Source organism: Aspergillus fumigatus, chromosome 6 (genome assembly GCF_000002655.1).
Source record: "Aspergillus fumigatus Af293 chromosome 6, whole genome shotgun sequence".
Taxonomy (NCBI): Eukaryota; Fungi; Ascomycota; class Eurotiomycetes; order Eurotiales; family Aspergillaceae; genus Aspergillus; species Aspergillus fumigatus.
Genome location: NC_007199.1, coordinates 581,444 through 599,827, shown reverse-complemented (window position 1 = coordinate 599,827; position 18,384 = coordinate 581,444). Strand labels below are relative to the sequence as shown.

Below are 18,384 nucleotides of genomic sequence, written 5' to 3'. Positions count from 1 at the left end.
AAGAACTTTCCGGTCTCCAGGCCCCCAGAACCTATCTAATCTCTCCATCGTCTATTATCATCCTAATTTGTCCCAGCAGTCATCTTCTTTTTGCAGGGCATGAGCATCATCCGAACTTGATTGATACGCTAAGAAAGCAAACACCCATCTGCTCTGCAGATGTGATAGTAAGCCTTCAGAGTTCTACAAAGCCTTGTCGTCCAATACCCAGACCTTCTGATGCTACCTCCGGGTTAGACAGCTGATAATCTCGAGGTCCTACCAATTAGAGCATTACTTTGGACCTTCTTGCAATATACAATCTATCCCAGAAAACCTCAGACACCAACAGACACGCCCAATGCGCAAGGGAACAGCTCGCGTCGCGACGGGAGTGGTCCAACTTAATCACATCTGAAAAGTCAAGGCCACGGAGGATCGTCATAATGTTCTACAGTCACGAAAGTAAGTACTGTCTTTCCGTTGACCCATTTCTAGATGCTTTCTGTATATTTCGGGCGTTTTTTTTTGCTTTGTCCCCACTGAATCTTGCTTTTACTCCAGTACTCACATCTCCCGAGCACGGAATTGCTACGATATGGTTTGAACCCTTTCTCAACTTTGTACCTTAGTATAAACTGATATGTTTCCCTCACAGGCTGGTCGCAACTCTGGGATCGAGATCCATCACAAGAAGATTGAACAAGAAGGCGATACTGGACGTGGATGTCCCAAAAGCTTGCGAGGTCATCATGGATCCTGCAGCACCTATGGCGTTGAGACTCCAGGGGAACCTACTGTGAGAGCTACGTCATCTGAATCAAACCTGAAGGCCAAATGGATTATTGACAGCAGACCACGCAGATACGGAGTCGCCAGAGTCTACGATCAACAGTGTCGCTACACACTCACGGATGTTCAGGCAATGCATGACAGACTAAGATCAATGTTGGGAGCTATTCCCGGCACAGCGTTGGATCCGACGGCTGGCAAAGCTAGGTTCGTAGCCTTCTACTGCTCGTTATATCGTTAAAACTTTGTTCTGAAATTATACTAATGCAGTACGTCTCTCAGATTCGAACAGCTCATCTTGCCGTATGACCCGTCATTCCTTCCTGAGAACAATCTACCAGGCTTGAGAATGGATTTTTTCGAGTTGAATTTGCCGAAGAACGATCGAGAAAGCCAGCAATCCAGCTTCCAGTTCCCAATGACACCTGACCTGAGTCTGACCGCTGCATCTCGTACCTCCAGTTTGCAGCTAGACTTTGGGTCACAAGATCTAATTCTGAGAGATATACATGGGTTCAGTTCTGAGAGCGAAATGACGAACTCTGTTCAAAGAAGTGTTCAACGTGGGCGGATTGCAGTTACAGCTCTCAATGATGAAGAGGGCATCCTTCTGCAGCCTGACTTTGACTTTGATGAAGATGGAAATCTCATTGAGCTTGGGGGGCTAAACGCTGCTGCCGAGGTTGGAAAGCGCAGCTCTGGCTGGCTTGACACTGATATTCCTGTCACTGATGAGGTGAAAGAGGGTGAATTGGATGACATCTCCTGGGACTATCAGGTACAGTTTACACAGGACGGGCTGTTGTTCTTACTGACAATATCTCCCCAGCCAATGCTAGCCGATGAGGACATGCAAGCGATTACTGAACACGGACAGCCTAACCCTATTTTCAACAGAGACACATCTATGCCTCAAGCTCCTGAAGAGAGATACCCGGAAGACGTAGAGAACGTCTCAGGGACCCGGGAGGCACCGATGCGTCGAACTCGAAGAATCCCGAAAGCCGTTCCAACAGATGCTCAAAATGCGCTGCGAAACACTGAACTAGCTCAATACAATAGTGAATACGTGCAAAATATGGCCGCTGCTCTAAAGAAGAAGCTGAAAAATAGAGTGCCTGCTCAGGCTAAGAAAAATGCAGAGTTTTGGGTATTCGGCCTTGGAATTGGCTCAGTCGGCGTTGGGTTGGGGACTTCTCTTGTCCAGCACCCTTTGCACTTCTTCTCGGGAGAGACATTGTACGCATCGCTGACAAGCGTCAAAAGATCAAAGAAACGCAAGGGCTCTCCATCGACAACTGAAGATAGTGATGCTGATTCCGAGACTCGACGCATTCGGCGCAGGGAAGAGTCCGAGGAGCAACTCGGCCGAGGTGGACTGTTTCAAGACAATAACAACTTTCAGGACGTTCGTGGGATACACCTCTTTGGCGCTGTTTGATTTTGATTCTATGAGCCACTCAATACTGACAGTCATCTAGGACTTAGAGTTTGGTCGTCATGTCTCGTCGGTCCTTCGAGATGACTCCTCCCAAATGCCCTGGAATATCACAGCGTCCGTCCGAAGCTCCCGGCTTGGGCTATCTGCAACCAGCATTTTCCGTGGATTTGGCAGCATCAGTGATTTTTCTGCTCGGGGTATTCACGATTCCGCAGCATCCGTGCCTCCACTTGCAGCAACAGGCAGAGTTCGTAGTCGCCTAACAAGTGCAAGTCCTCTAGCTGGACGTGGCTTTCACTACGACTTGGAGGGCCTTGCAATCCCGGGTACCCAAGAAGATGACGTGAATTTCCTCGAAGAAATTGATCTAGTTGGCTATCTTCAGAGCGAGTTTGACGTTAGAACCAAGGCTGAACCCAAGGACGAGACTGACAGGAAGCGAGCAGCTTTCCGTGACCGGCTGTTGAAATCTAGCATGGATCAGGAAAGCCTAAACTTTCTTGATTTTCTCAACTTGCAGCTTGAGGAGCCCGCTGGAGACCCGGCAGCCCAGGATACTGTTCATGAGACTGGTGCAGGCTTTCTTCGTCTTGATGTTTCCGATGGTAAAGAGGTAGCATTTTCGACGCTCCTGCCTCGCGAAACTACCTCTCGTACAGTCGCCACGCATGGTCTGATGCACATACTTACCCTGGCAACAAAGGGCTTTCTTTCTGTTTATCAGGAGCCGTACGAGGATGAGAGTACCGAGGAGTACGGTGTTCGTTACGAATTCGGAGAGATATACTTGCGCTTATCCGACATGTAGGTATTCCCACCATGGACATCGATCGCAACGACAATGTGTAAGAGTGACATCCAAAATCTCCTCTATTTTATTTCCAATATTCTTCGACCCGTGGCTCATATGTTATTATCTGCGATGCAATGACTCCATCTAATTGCTTCACATTTCTCGTGGAAATGCACTTATTACTTCTCTAATTAATGCTTCCTTTCCCTTTCTTCCTACTGTTTTCTTTTTCTCATTTGTCCTGGTGTTACCATAATCAATACTAAAAAGTCTCTGTATCTCTTGCAAATATCACCTCAAAAGGCATATCTATGCGTGAACACAGTCGCAGATTTCTGAAGTGCGTTTCGAATTAGTTGTTAACTGAGATATAGCACTAAGCCCGGCAGTGCAAGGATTCGGAATATCGAAATAATCCGTCCAACCTTCGGCTCTATATTTGATCGCTGATTGAAGCAACTAAGTCGCTGGACTTCGTCAACATAACCAATTGGTGTTAATTAATTGCGTTCACTCGAGGGTGGTGCACTTCCACGGTAAGGTCCTGGACAAAGTATTGCTAGATATAATCTACTGTGAAGTTCCCGTTGAGCTTACTGGCCGGCTGGCCTAATGGTAAGGCGTTGCTCTCCTAAAGCAAAGATTGCAGGTTCGATCCCTGCGTCGGTCGAATTTTTTACCTCTTTTTCCTCTCTCTTTTACTTGAGAGAATCTCATATTTGATTTGATCACTGAATGCGAATCTAGTCGTTTCCGTCTAAAACAATTCGCCATATGGACGGAAGATCACCTCAGAGTACCATCTTCTACAGTATGAACATTCGTTTAGACCGCGTATATACGGCAGTATATATATCTTGATGATGACGGGTATGGAGATGTAGTGTCACAGGTATTTTCAGGTCGTAAAAACACCTGGCATGTTTCAAGCCTGTATACCCACTACGTATTAGATGTGTTCAGTAATGGCAATACATCATCAACAGATCGCCAGGACGAGCATCAGTCCTCCTCAATCTTCAAGCATTCAATATGTGGTGAAGGAATTTATGACTTGAGACCCTACGAGGTATAGTATTGTCCTATGAATGCTGTCGACCCCTCCCCCTCCGAGGCAATGCGCGAGTGAGGTGTTGGTGTCAACGGCTTTCAGAGGAGAACTGGTCGAAATATCACTTCGAAATTTGGCTCAATGTATATATCATCTTTATCTTCCCCTCGATCGAGATGGCATCATGCCATGATTAAATAGAGTCGTGATACATAGGGAATTTGAGGAATATATGCGTAGCAACAGCCATCATTATTTAGATCCGCGTTACGGGTACATGAGGCTCTTGCTAAGGTAAGCCCTGATACGCAGTATTATGGCAGTACAGAGTTCCATACTGGTTACCAACATTTAGTTACTTAACCTGTCTAGAATACTACTAGAGCAGCGATATGGAATATGAAATCGTATTTGATAATCGTGGATATTACAATCAGCGAAGTCAAAAGAACCAGCCGGAAAGCGACCAAGGAAAATAACATTGTGTTCCACTACCTTGTTTCTATGGCTGGATCATTCGACCGCGTGACAGTTTTAGACTTTCTGCTCTAAAGGCTCCCAATATCTGTGACTAAGGCTCCCCCTCACCGCTCCGCGTTGAGGGTGAGCCACAGCGAAACCACCAACCACACCGAATCCACCATTTTTCGATATTTTGACTATTTGAAGCTATTCCAACCATCCAACATGCCTAAATCTTCTAAAATTGATGAATCTTACCTCCTCGAGGCCTGCGAGGCCGCTCAGGCCCAAAAAAAGCCAAATATCTCCAAGATTGCGCGTGAATATGGTGTTCCTTATGCGACCCTACGTGATCGCGTCAAGAAGCATGTGCATCCTCGACTAGCCAACAAACCAGTTAATAGAGCCCTTAAGGGATACCAGGAGGAGGCCTTAATCCAGTGGATAGTCTGTATGCGTGATCGGAATATGCCAGTGACGCCCAAGCTACTAGAAGAGTATGCAAATCAGGCACTTCGACGCGCAGGGGAATCTAGGCAGGTTAGCAAGATGTGGGCATATCGCTTTGAGAAACGACTTCCAGAACACCTTAATCTAGGCCCAGCGAAGCAAAAGATAAAGGAATTCAAGCGTATCCAGGCTGAGGATGCAGGTTTACTGACACATTGGTATAATCAGCTTGCAGGGGTGGTTAAAAAGGATACACCAGCGCGGTTGGTATACAACTTTGATGAATGCGGCTTCCAGCCTGGCGAAGGCAAATCTAGGAAGGTAATCAGTTCAAAAGGTTCAAAAGTGCCTGATCTTGCCGAATCCGAAAGAGGAGAGAATATTACAGCTATTGAATGTGTAGCTGCAGATGGATGGCAGATGGATCCCTGGTTTATCTTTAAAGGTAAGTTCCTAATGATTCTTCCCTTCCTTTAAATACTAATCTATGCTCGCTTCCTAAAGGCAACGGAATCTTCATGGAATCTTGGTTCAATGAGAGCGAGGCCTTACCACCAGATACTACGATAGCGACGTCTCCTAATGGCTGGATATCAGATGAACTAGCCGTTCAATGGCTTCAAAGCTTTATCAATGCAACAAACGAGCGTACAAAGAAGGGGGAGAAACGGATACTTATATTTGATGGCCATGGCTCTCATCTCACTGTCGAATTCTTGCAACTTTGCGAAGATAATGGCGTTATTCCCTTTGGATTCCTTCCTCATACGACACATCTTTGCCAGCCTTTGGATGGTAAGCCATTCTTAAGCTATAAGCAACACTTTCGTCGTATGAATAATGAGCTATCTTACTGGGCTGGTGAGCCTGTAGGGAAGTCAGAATTCTTACACATGATTGGACCAGTACGAGAGAAGGCTTTCAACCAAAGGATCATCCGTGAGGCCTTCAAAGATCGTGGAATCTGGCCAGTCAATAGTAAGATAGCTGACGATCTTGCTATCTTACTATGGGAAGGAATTCCGGATATCTACGCGCCTGATCTTGATAAGATGACTCCCTCTACGCCACCCTCTCAGCCGCCATCTCGGCCGCCATCTTCATCTAGTATTGATATCTCACCTCCGCGGACGATTCAGGCCCTTAAGAAGAACCAGGCAAAGCTATCTAAGCATGCAGATCTGCTTACACCAAAGCTGCAGCGAAATCTTGAACGGATATTTGAACATAACCGAATCGCCGCTGAGCACCTGGCTATAGCAAATGAAACTATTGGTCGAATAAGGGCCGCGCAGGCCCCCCTACGGCGTCAATATACTAAGCGGCAGGTTAAGCCGCTTAGCCAGTCTGGTATATTGACATTACGTGATGCAAATCGATCAATTGCTTCAAGGAAGGCCAAAGATGCTGCCGCGCAAGAGAGACGTTTACAAACGCAATGGGAGAAAGTGCATGGTAAGCCCCCACCACTAGCATCTACATAAGAGAATATGGTATCAAATGGATTAGCAAAGGCAGTAGATGAGAATAGTAATTTTTTTTATATAGATAACCCCTAGTATGGCATCAAAATCATGATTTCTATCGAAAAATGGTGGATTCGGTGTGGTTGGTGGTTTCGCTGTGGCTCACCCTCAACGCGGAGCGGTGAGGGGGAGCCTTAGTCACAGATATGCCAGGACGTCCACCAGGCAACGATACGAGCAACAGGAAGATTGCAGAGAATGGGCTACCATGAGGGTCGAATAATAAGGCTAGAGAATGAATTATTAGGGGTATTTACGGGTGTAAGATGACCGACCAATGTCGAGTAACAATTGGCAGTAACTTCTGGGCCAGTATGAAAATTACGCTTGAGGTAAGGTTCTGTCCTGACGAGCTCGCGTAAGTTAACCGCCACTGTCTTGTCTTGTCCCCGTCTCGTCTTGTCTCGTGTTCTGCCTGTCAAACCGAAACTCTTTCCTTTTTCTCCCTCGCTCACCCCGAGTCTGCTCCCTCTCATCGTCGACGACTTCCTCACCTTACCATCAGCTGAGACCTATTCTTCATCTTTGGTCATCTCTTGCTGTCTCTGTGATTCTGGATTTCATCAACTTTTCTTCTTTATTTCACCTTGAACATGGGTCGTACTGTCGATCAGGAAGTTCACGCCGCGTTCGTCGAGTTCCGCGCCAAGGAAGACGATAAGGTGCGTGACTTGTATTTCCCGTAATATTTCAACCACCCGCTTCACTGTTGTCACTAACAAAACACCTTGTTTGCTTGGTTGTTCTATAGTGTCTTTCAGTCCAGTGCATCTATTGCCAGCAAATTCGCGCAAAGAATACATCGCGCCAGAAGCAGCACCTGCTTGAGTGTCCCGGACTTCGCGGTCAGAATCAGACAGCACAAACTGCGCCCAACGGCATCGGTGGTGCAAATGGATATTCCGCAACTCCGAATGGTGCTGCTGCCACGGCACCTGGCGCTGGCCCAGGAGGGCCTGGCACAGCTGCACTTCCGACTCCTAACGGACCTATGATGACGAACGGCGTCAACCCACATGCTACCTCGATGCAAACTCCGCTGCAGAACATGCAAGGACGCGCCGCATTGCCGACTCCCGGCCCTCCCACCGGACCTGCATCTGCTACTAGCTCCCATCAACCGACTCGCGCCACCCCCAAGTCGAAGACCAAGGCCTCCACTTCAAATCTCCCAGCTCCTCCTCTAGATGACGTTCATGCTGCATTTGTCGAGTTTCGTGCGAAGGAGGAAGACAAGGTAAGCGAATGGATTGATCGGACCTAAACTAAAACGGATGGATGCTAATTCAAGCAGTGTTTGTCCGTGCAATGCATCTATTGCCAGCAGGTTCGCGCGAAGAACACCAGCAGACAGCGCCAGCACCTCCTGGAATGCCCCACCTACCTTAGTGTCATGAAAGACTCGATCCCTGCCAATAACCTCTTGCATACATTCCCTGAAGGTGATATCGCTCGGTCTCTGCAAATTCCCGCTCCTACTCTGGAATTGGACTTCCGTATGAGCATCAAGATGAACCCGAAAGTTGTTGTCGGTCCGAGTATCTGGGGTCAGAGAGATTGGGTAACATTTATTGGTGGTCAATGGGCGGGCCGATGGGGCAAAGGCATTGTTTTGGTGAGCACTCCTCCTTCTTTTTTTGCAAAGCGGTGCTAATGCTCTTTGTAGCCCGGAGGACAGGACTCGCAGATCGTGACCAAGGAGTCTGTTACCCACATGCGGTCGAACTATGTGCTCCAGACCGCAGATGATCCACCAGCCTTCATCATTGTCAAGACTGAAGGATGGCTGACAGGCGCCAAAGACGTTCTGGATAAGGTCAACGACCCTAATATTGCGGACACAATCAATCCCAACACCTACAAGTATCGCCTTAATCTTTCCATGGAAACTGGAGATGAGCGTTATGCTTTCCTGAACACTCTCATGTGGGTTGCCAGTGGTTGCCGCAGGGGCCATGAAGGTCGGTCGAGATACTCTTGTAGTTTACGGAGTCATGCTAACAACCTATAGTTATCTTCGATGCATTCCGCGTCAACTAGATCCGAACTCAAACAAATCTGTTCCGTCTGTTTATTGAGCGTAGTTTTTTTTTTCTCTGGTGATGGGAAAATATCGGTCTTGTTTATCATCTTTTTCTTTGTAATGCTATAGGCTAGTCCACTATCCTCAACCGACGTGATAGTGTCTCGCCTCACGTTGATGGATTCCATACTGGGTTCTTTTGGCATGGGCACTGCATTGCCTCGTCTCGACCGCACTATTGTCTGGTGTATCTTCCTGCGTCCGTCGATTTCCTTCCCCATGTACGCTAGTCTCTATTCTTCATTTGTCGCAGATTGCCAGACCGGTACAAGTCGATTTCGTCTGTTGTCTCCTTCGCCTCTACAGAGAAACGAGGATTTTCTGTATCTTTACATCTAAAACTGGATCTTACCCAATATTTTCTTTCGTGACGTAGGGAGTATTGAAATCCGGAGTCAACACAATCCAAACCCTGACTGCATGCAAGGACACGGAACAACGCCAAAATTCAAACATGACTGGCAGTACACAAATACTGTTGCTTTATGTATGAGTCACTATACGCATTCAACGGTGCTGAATGTATTATCCTGTCAGTAAGGTACCCAGTAAATTACTAGGCTGTTTACCTGAGGTGGGATGTTGACAGGTATCATTGCTTTAGGTTCCTTTACCTCAGTTCTAGACCGATGTACGGAAGTACGGGGTACACACTAATGGAAATAATGGAAACCATTATGGTCTCCCAGGTACTCGGTACCTGACCCATTAACTCCGTAACTGCGTACTCCGTAGGAAAACATGCTAGCCCGGTTTTTAATTATGAGCTTAATTCAGCCTCGGGGTTTACTTCTAATTGTCGATAGGAATAGTACCTGAGGCAGGATCAATTATGTATTTCTACTGTACTTTACGATGATAGATTGAGACCAAACAGTGAAAGGGTTCGTGGTGTCCTGTAGAATTTTGGATGATGGTAATAATCGTTGAAATTGAGGGCACTCTCTAGACAACTCTGGTGAACTATGGGGATTTTTTTTTATCTCTACACCTGTCAAGCAAGACGCTTGGCATTATTATAATCCGGCCATGACGGGGGATTTGCTTAGAAGCCTGTAATTTTGGATTGTTAGCATTTATTGCTAGCAAGTCGAAGTGGATAGACAGCTTACCCTTCTCAGTGTTTCCCTCTCCCATGCTCTTGCTGCTGCTACTGCCGCTCTGGATGGCGCCTAAGATGCCGTCCATGTATGGTGCACCGCTCCATTTCTGGTGGGTGAGGACCTCGACCCCGAGTTCCTTCTCGCGGGACTGGATCAGTCGCACGTAAGCGAGCATTCCCTCATCCTTGAAGGCGCGTGAAAGCTCGGTCGTGATCGTGGCGTTGCTGTGCAGACCGGCAAGGGAGATAAGTTGGAGGACAAAGCTATTACAAATGTCAGTTTCAGCCGCACATGAAGAAATTATGGCTCTTCAGCTCACCCATGCTTGGCGAGATCCCAGACAAAAGACTTGAGAGACGCCTCGTCAAAGCCCTGACCCATCCAGTTGAATGACGGGCTAAGGTTATAGACCAATTTCTTCCCGGGGTATGCGGCGCGAACATCGCTTGCTAGTTTTCCAGCCTTCTCGACATTGGGGTCGCCAGTTTCAACCCACAAGAGGTCCGCGTAAGGGGCAAATTCCTTGGCTCGCTTTGTCGCTGCCGGAAAGCCGGCACGGTAGTGGTAGAACCCCTCCCTGGTCCTGGGACTGTCGCAAGACCAGACAACGGGTTTCTTTGTGTAGTCGCTCGCCAGAGCTCGGCGACGCGAGATAGACAGGTCAGGGTTCTCTTGGACCTTCTTCTTGTATGCGTCACGGACCGACTGGGGCGCTCCTTCGGCTTCAAGATGTGCGTCGACAGCTGACCCATTGTTAGCTTCTAATCTTGCAAATCTAAGCTAATGAGGATCAATATACCTTCATCGAAAGTGACAAGCTTGTGCTTCTTGACCCAGTCCAGCTCAAATGCATCGATCTCTGCAGGAGCAGCACCTTCGCGCTCCATTGCTTGTAGGGTCTCGGCTAAAGGCTCGACCTCCTCCGCAACACCGAGGATGAACTCGTGATCACGTACATCAATGGCGCTGCTAATCAACTTTCCACTCTCGGAATCTGTTCGAGCAATCACCAGATTCTCGACCCCCATCATGTCCCATTGGAAACGAGCGGCGACCAGTCTGTTGATGTGTTCTCCAATAGGCACAAGGACTTTCCCTGCGAGATGACCGCACTTCTTGCCGCCATGCAGCTGATCTTCGAAGTGAACAGCTGCAGCACCGTTCTCCGCAAAAAGCTTGGCCAATTTGAGGACCGCGGAAAGACCGCCATGTCTGTAGAATAGAGGTTGTCAGTTTGTGGATCTTGAAATGCAGCATGGTGATGAAGCGCACCCGGTATCGCCATCCGCAACAATCGGTCTCATGTAGTCAACATAAGGGGTCGACTTTCGCTGTTCCGGGGTCATTTTTCTTCTGGCATCCCATTGCTTGCGATCATGCATCTGTTGCGCCTTGAACAATCTCTGTACCTGATTGGGAACGGTATTGTAAGGGTAGTCGCCAAAGTCCGGAGAAACCTCATTCGTTGTAGTCAACAGGGAGGAGCACGCCCATCCTGAGATATACAGCACCTCCTGGTTTGGAGCTTGCTGTGTCATTTGTACTGGATCGATTGCGCCCACTTTGCCCGCATTAGACTTTGACCAAGGATCCAGATAAAGGTCCTACATACTGGTATGAACCGGCTTTCCCTCTGCCGCTCTCTCATTTAGCAGATTGAATAGCTTGCGAGCCATTAAAGAGCTCGGATATGTCTGCTGCAAAGTGCCACGTTTGCTGACAACGTCCGCGGCCGAGTAGGGTCTCTTGATACCCTCGAACCGCGGGGATTTCCACCATGCCTCCACATCTTTGATTTGTTGCTCATAAAGTGCATCCTCCGCACTCCCGGACTTCTCAGCTGTTGACAGCAACTGAAATGAGTCTGATGGCAAGGTCGTCGAAACCGGGGGCTCAACGGTCGGCAGCGGAGATGATGACATCCGCGGGTAACCGCATGTGAATGAACGCAAGGCGAGATGAGATGGACTGCCGGCAGTCGAAGAGAGAGTAGGGAGACGTCGAGGAATCCGACGAGGAACTGAGCGAAACATCTTGTCCTAATTAGATTTCCGGTATGAGCATGAGGGGGAAACAAGAGAAAGGATTAAATGATGGATAGGCGAAAGGTGGTGGTATGGGGAAGACCTGGGGAGCTTAAGCCTTTTGGGAGAGATTGCCAGCGTCCCTCGCCATTGGACCGATCTGCCAACCTCGGTTTGGGGGCCCGCCCTATAGCGGATTCCCCGCGGCCCGATGTCGCCTATTTGTCTTCCTCTTTCCGCATTTCGCAGGTTGTTCTTAATAATGACGAGACTTTTAAGCCAACAGGTCCTTGGATTTAGGTTGATAAGGTCTCTTCAAGCATGGCCAATGAATTTACCTTGAGTACACAAAAGCTTCTCAAGTGGATAGCGATCAAGGCAACCCTTCACAGGAAGCTGTAACCCGAATTATCTTTGCACCTTGACCACCAGCACTGAGTTCAGTATACAAAGCCCCCTGACATATGCTTCCCCCCATTAGAGGTCGATGTGCTCTGACGCGTTCTGAAGAAGTGTGCTTCATCGCCATCCAGATGTCAGGCTCATTGACTGCACAGGGAAACGCCAGGAAGCTCCCGAACTGCTGCCAATCTAACACCCACGTTTCTTTGATGCGTCTGTCCCAGATGATCTTGCGGTACTTGTCATGTCCCCTCTTCTGATTGTCCATCCGGCAAATCTATGATATAATCATTTGTTACGCAAGTCCTCATGAGGCGGTTGCATTGGTACTCACCGCATTACAGTACGATATAATGGCGCACCGTTGACATTCCTGCAATGCGTTTTGCCACAACTGAGAAAGCCTTTGCACTTTGCGAAGCTCCTTGACCATATTTAAACCTGATCAATAAGTCGGAGCAAGTCATGCAGGGATCAAGGTATGAGCTGGGTACCTTTCAGCACGTTGCCGCAGAGAGGAAATCGCCTGGAAGGAATTCCACCATTGGCTGTTCTTACCTTGATCGAGTGATGGTACGTCACAATATCATCGATTGACTTCCGGCGTGAGATATGCTTCTGAGCATATATGATGGCAACCATGCGTTCGGACTTCAGGCCAGGTGCCACAACGAGTCTCCTAAATCGTGAGTATGAAAGACAATATGAAAGGGCTCCTCGTCATAGAGGCTGCGATAATAATCCCCGCGAGTAGACACCCATGCCTTCGTGGTTCGATCAACTGGTCACAGACATGTTTATAGTGCTCTGGGTCACAGATCTGACAATCCGGCAGGTCAAGGACTCCAGGGAACGAGACTCTACTGCGCAGACTGCGTCTTTGGCTATATTGCTGACTGTTACCACTGGTGTGGAAGATGCCATATTCTGAAGGAACGACAGCTTATATATACTCCGCTGAGTGCTTGATACTTCATTCACTGTTATTTGATTTGAGTTTTGAGTGAATGATAGATAACGGATTGTTTTTGAGAGTCATTTATACTTGTCAGTCTTCACTCCCAAATCATTCAGTCCAGCGGACTGTAATTGGAGAAAAGAAATAAGAGAGTGTTATGTCTAAAGGCACTTCAAGAATTGGGCTTGATCCATACTCGTCAGCGACAGAGATGTTTCCGTTCATGATCTGCTAGCTAGTAATTGTATCCAGCCTTCTCAAATATGGCGGATAAGAAGAGATAAAGTTTGTTGAAAATCGAGGGAATACGACTCTTGTTAATGTTCAACACAAAAAGAAATAATCTTTCTATCCGAGCAGCTCTTCTATGACACCAGCCGTGTGACAAGTGCGGAGTCGTGTCTTAAAACCCAAGTTACTTAAGGATATCATGAGGGGTAAAAGTGTAATATCCTATTAGCAACTGGCGAAGGGAAGCCAGCATCGAATGAGAGTCCAGGGATTACCTTACACGAGCCACTCTCGAACAGTTGATCATCTCCAACTCTTCGGACTTGGACTTGCTGTCATACCTCAACCTTCTTCGCCCTCCGAGTGGCGCTCTCCTTTGTACTATCTCTTTCAAGATGATTGGGTCTTGTCATATCGCGGCAAGGATTCCACATCTTCGTCTAGGAAGTGACTGGCCCCGTTGTGCTGGCCCAATGATGCAGAGGGAGTTGATTGTTTCTTTCTGAGCTTCACAATGAGCAACAGACTGAATGGAGTTACTTCAATAGCTTCAGCTCTACCGTGAAGCCTGTCTATTTGTAACAGAAGGTTACCGATTGTAGCCTGTGTCCAGTCAAACAGCGGCTTATCGAGTCTGATCGCCGAATCTGTGTCCTCAACCTCACTCCAGTAGTCGCCCCCGCAATCTGCATGTTTAGTGCAATCCTTATCATATGGATACGTTTCTCCTCACGGCTCGGTCTCTCTCAACGCCGTAGTTTATCTATCGGTTTTCAAGTGACCGCAGGCTGCTCTCCGGTCCTCCTTTCGATTTGATAGATACGGATGTTATGGCTTATCTATTGCTTTTGTCGCCTACTCTGGAATCATAATCCATCGTTATTCCCGCCCCCATCTCATTCTTGTCCCGCTTTCTTATTTGAGTTTCTGTCTCCTCCAGTGGATGGGAGGCTCTATATCGTCAAGCCCCTATTGTCATTACCCAGAGCGGTATGGACGACATCAAAATCCCATCGCCTACGACAATTCTAGACACTACTCCTACCATTTCTTCGTCTGCCGGGACCTTTGATTCGGTCTCTTCTATAAAAGGAAGCGCATCTCCGAATCGAACTACAAAAGGGGTTGTCACTGACAAGCCCAAGCAATCTAAAAGTCGAAACGGTAAAGTTCACTTCTATTAACTGTCAAAGAACCCAAGTCTCGATGTCGGATCGGCGTAAACCGCTCACTCGCGCTCACTTACATCCAGCGAAAAGAATTGCGCAGAGCGCTGACTCCATTTCCTTTTCACCGTTCATTAGGCTGCATTACCTGCAAGGCAAAGAGACTAAAATGTGACGAGTCGAAGCCGACCTGTCTCCAATGCAAGAAGCGCAACGTGGAGTGTGGAGGCTACAAAAAAGACTTTAAATGGCGTCCATTCGAAGAAACCAACGTGATCAGCAGGATTTCTTCTATTCAAGCCAGGAAGAGTAAGTGTACAGGTCTTCAAGGCCTGCATTTGTAGCCACCACTAAAATCTCTCAGGTGATCCAGCCAGATCAGGCAAAGAAAGGAGGGCCAGTCATTCAGTGCAGGCGGGCAAGGATCGTCAGCCTTGGCCGGTTAGCCCTCGATCGCCCACACCGACAGCATCCTCTCTGGATTCGAATGATGCTGCACTCATTCATACACTCCAGTCAGGCATTTCGCCTTCCACTGACTCACCCCTTGCATTGACCCAGGAAAACCTCACATCCTGGAACAGTGGCATAGCTCGGTTTCTGGATTTCAGTAATGCAGAGGATGAACTCCTCACGCCATTATTCACAAATAGTTCGCCGCCGGAACAATCTCCACAGCTCTCCGATATTGTACCCTCAGCTCTGGATATCCATACGAGCCCAATGCGGAGGCCACTGGGGCTGGCATCACAGAACACTCTTCGACCGGGCAACTTGAGCTTTGCAGCACTCCTTGAAGAGGACAATGATAAAATCGAAGAAATTGCCCGCCAGTCTGACAAGCCTATTGATCCGTGGCTGGTAGGAGTTTCAGATGGCGGGGCGCCGTCCGAGACATCGAATACCCCTGCTATGCTAACCAAGGAGCCCAATTTCGATATTGCCAGTCCCGAAATGTTAGCACTGCAGTTTGACAGGTTCACTTGCGGGATCTTGTCTGTCAAGGATGGGTTAAACGAAAACCCTTGGAGGACTCTGATATGGCCTCTCGCCGGAGAGACTCCAGCCTTGTACCATGCGATATTCTCTATGACGGCTTTCCATTCAAGCAAGGACAATCCGGGTCTGAGAATGCACGGCGTTGATCATATGAGAAGAAGCATTACTTACATGGTCCAAGATATACAGAACATGCGGACAGATGCTGCCTTAGCTACGAGCTTGGCGCTGGCATTCGCAGACACATGGGACCAGAACACCAGGAACTGTATCCAGCATGTACGTGGGGCCAAGGCACTCGTATTGCAGGTCCTGAAGTCCAAGGCTCGGGATGCAAACGACATCGAGCGAATCCGGTTTCTATACAACACCTGGTTGTATATGGACGCAATCGCACGCTTAACCTCTCGAGACGACGATGGAGATCAGGATATGAACTTCTCCATCTTCCAGCTGCCCCGGGATGCAGTTCATGAGATTGACCCTTTGATGGGCTGCGCCACTACACTCTTTCCACTCATCAACCAGGTCGCCAGACTGATCCAACGGGTTCGGAATATGGAATCGAATTCAATTTCTCTTGTCTCTCGGGCTATCGAGCTAAAACGACTTATCGAGCAATGGGAACCACCGGAGTGGTTTGTGCCGCCGGAGGATCCAACATCCGAAGTACAGCACAGTATCCAGACGGCGCACGCCTATCGCTGGGCTACTTTATTGTATCTTCATCAAGCAGTGCCAGAAATGCCCTCAGAACCAGCTAGTGATTTGGCCAAGCGTGTATTGATACTGCTAGCTACTGTTCCTCCGGGTTCCCGAACGATAATCGTTCAGATGTTTCCTCTGATAGCAGCTGGATGCGAGGCCGAACCAGGAGAGGATCGCCAGTGGGTTTTGACTCGATGGAGGGCAATCCAATCCCGTCTCATGATAGGGTCCATCGATCGATGTATTGAAGTAGTCCAGGAAGTTTGGTCTCGCCGTGATGCCATCGAGGCAGAGAAGCAACGACGCCAGGAGCGTGTGCTCAGCAGTTCTAGTCGGCAGAGCAAAGGCGGACCGGGGTTAAGATCCCAGGGAACGAGAGAACAATTCATGAGCAGTCCCGCCATCCCTTCCGACTTAGCAGTGTCGTCTAGACCCCCATTCGTAGGCACTCGAAGAAGCTCGGCTGTATCGCCATTGGAAAACATCGAATTCGAGAAGACAGTCAGAGGCAGATTACATTGGGTCAGTGTCATGCAAGAATGGGGATGGGAAGGTGAGTCTTTATCTTGTTCCGTTTGACCGTTTGCATTGTACTCCATTCTTCGGTACCTGAGCTGAATCGGACTGTTTTTCTTGCAGTGTTTTTGGGATAAAGGAAATAACAAGATGTAAAAATTGGTGGGCGCGGTTATCTACCGAAGCTGGGACAGATTTTTGTTTGCAGTAGAGCCCTTGACTCGGACTTGTTCATATGGCCTGCATTCTCGTGGCTTTTGGGGCTGTTGTAATGTTGCAGGCAGCTGGCCTGATTTTGAGTGGCCTTGATTTTCTTTGTCCTCAAGTCGAGCTGAAGCGATGTCATCGCTGGCTAGATACGATCGGAGTAAAGCCAGATATGACGCAACGTCGCTGGTAATCTTGACAGTCGACATTTCGACGAAAGAGACAGGTATATACTTGTTGATCGTCAATGATTGGTGGTTCGGCTGCGGTAGGATGGACTTGGGAATTGATGTCAAGTTGCGGTTGGGTTACGGACTTTCCTTCTACTTGATTAGCATGGCGTTCAGAGGTGGTTGCAACGGCTTGCTTGCGGTTCATGTACTGAGTTCTATACGGACTTGGCCTTGTTTTGGTGCTTTGATTGCGTTGGGGCAACCATAAGAGGGTTCAGGTTGGGATCGTCTCTTCGAAGATGTCGCTTAGGGAACAAAGGACTTTTGAACAGCCGCTCCGGATTTGCTTATGCAATGGGTTGGCGCATGGGCTAAACAAGCACGGGACAATTTGTTCACGTTCCTTTCCTACCAAGATGCGAAATGTGAAAGAAGACCCGGCTCTGATTTATAAGCAGGATTAAATTGGATTTCTCTACAGCGGAAATGACTTAGCTCTTATAGTGATTCAAGCAGTATTCATTCCACGAACCTGTTGACATATATAACATCTGGCCTCCGGATGGTCACTGAAGCGGACTATAGAGGCACCGAAAATGGCTGCAGGAGATATCTCCTCAACTGTCACTTCTTGTCGCTAACGCTGAAGATTGCATTTATTCTCGGTCGAGGGACTCTGGGATTCCGACATAGGGCGGTCGTTCTTCTACCAGAGTATTGGTCAGTCGGATGGGTAAGAATATGAAATACAAGAGGCTCCCAAGAGGAGGTTGGGGGGGGAGGTCCCCTCTTTTCTATGATCGCCCAGCCCACTGAGCAAATCATCCACTAGTCTCAACTAGGTAGTGTTATATGGTGTCATTTTCCGGTTCTGCCATTAGTTGATGATTGATGACAAGCTGGTCTGACTAAGACGATCCAGGACTAAATAACTAACTAAGGGAGAAGTGATTTGCAAGGATGCATGCAGGATGGTCGGTTCAGTTTGGGTTCTTGGATCCCAGGGCATCTTTGTCGGCGGGGTAGAACCAAGCCAGCTGAGCACCCCCAGATTCGTTTTCTTAAGGCAGATAGACAGATAAGGCAGGACACAGTCCCTGGACTTTCTGTAGGTTTGAGGGGATTAGATGACATCACTGCCATTTGAGATGATTGCATATTGCCATGATAATCATTTGGTGATTGCTTCATGAGGGATATACTCCATGGATGATGCTGGTGTGGGAGTGCTCCGCCAGATGCCTAGGCATTTGGGAGGAAAGACTAACCAATCCAGGAAAAATTGTCCAGGTCTCCGTTCCGTATCTTACGGAGTACCTC

General features: G+C 48.1%; 5 protein-coding genes and 1 non-coding gene across 6 annotated transcripts; 5 read left to right on the top strand and 1 right to left on the bottom strand.

Moving 5' to 3' along the window:
• Positions 1-425: 425 nt before the first annotated feature.
• AFUA_6G02900 (Rad21/Rec8 N terminal domain protein) lies at positions 426-3,020 on the top strand (the record flags this gene model as incomplete). The annotated part of the gene is made up of 6 exons (XM_742693.2): positions 426-444; positions 544-580; positions 638-778; positions 844-978; positions 1,054-2,179; positions 2,253-3,020. The coding sequence occupies 6 exons, from the start codon at positions 426-428 to the stop codon at positions 3,018-3,020; spliced, it is 2,226 nt and encodes a 741-aa protein (XP_747786.2).
• Positions 3,021-3,603: 583 nt separating this feature from the next.
• Positions 3,604-3,675, top strand: tR(CCU)1. The gene has a single exon. It is a non-coding gene (tRNA).
• A 1,068-nt stretch (positions 3,676-4,743) lies between these two features.
• On the top strand, positions 4,744-6,452 carry AFUA_6G02880 (uncharacterized protein; the record flags this gene model as incomplete). Its single annotated transcript, XM_077804944.1, has 2 exons — positions 4,744-5,413; positions 5,473-6,452. 2 exons carry the CDS (start codon positions 4,744-4,746, stop codon positions 6,450-6,452), a joined length of 1,650 nt encoding a protein of 549 aa, XP_077661080.1.
• Positions 6,453-6,669: 217 nt separating this feature from the next.
• On the top strand, positions 6,670-8,950 carry AFUA_6G02870 (DUF3237 domain-containing protein). The gene is made up of 5 exons (XM_742696.2): positions 6,670-7,156; positions 7,246-7,731; positions 7,789-8,109; positions 8,161-8,455; positions 8,506-8,950. The coding sequence occupies exons 1-5, from the start codon at positions 7,088-7,090 to the stop codon at positions 8,532-8,534; spliced, it is 1,200 nt and encodes a 399-aa protein (XP_747789.1). The 5' UTR covers positions 6,670-7,087; the 3' UTR covers positions 8,535-8,950.
• Positions 8,951-9,420: 470 nt separating this feature from the next.
• AFUA_6G02860 (methylisocitrate lyase ICL2) lies at positions 9,421-11,827 on the bottom strand. Its single transcript, XM_077804943.1, has 6 exons — positions 11,293-11,827; positions 10,953-11,241; positions 10,480-10,892; positions 10,000-10,423; positions 9,690-9,943; positions 9,421-9,630 (listed from the first exon to the last, which is right to left on the bottom strand). The coding sequence occupies exons 1-6, from the start codon at positions 11,711-11,713 to the stop codon at positions 9,623-9,625; spliced, it is 1,809 nt and encodes a 602-aa protein (XP_077661079.1). The 5' UTR covers positions 11,714-11,827; the 3' UTR covers positions 9,421-9,622.
• Positions 11,828-14,287: 2,460 nt separating this feature from the next.
• On the top strand, positions 14,288-18,288 carry AFUA_6G02850 (Zn(II)2Cys6 transcription factor; the record flags this gene model as incomplete). Its single annotated transcript, XM_077804942.1, has 3 exons — positions 14,288-14,459; positions 14,600-14,770; positions 14,826-18,288. The coding sequence occupies 3 exons, from the start codon at positions 14,288-14,290 to the stop codon at positions 16,745-16,747; spliced, it is 2,265 nt and encodes a 754-aa protein (XP_077661078.1). The 3' UTR covers positions 16,748-18,288.
• Positions 18,289-18,384: the final 96 nt, after the last annotated feature.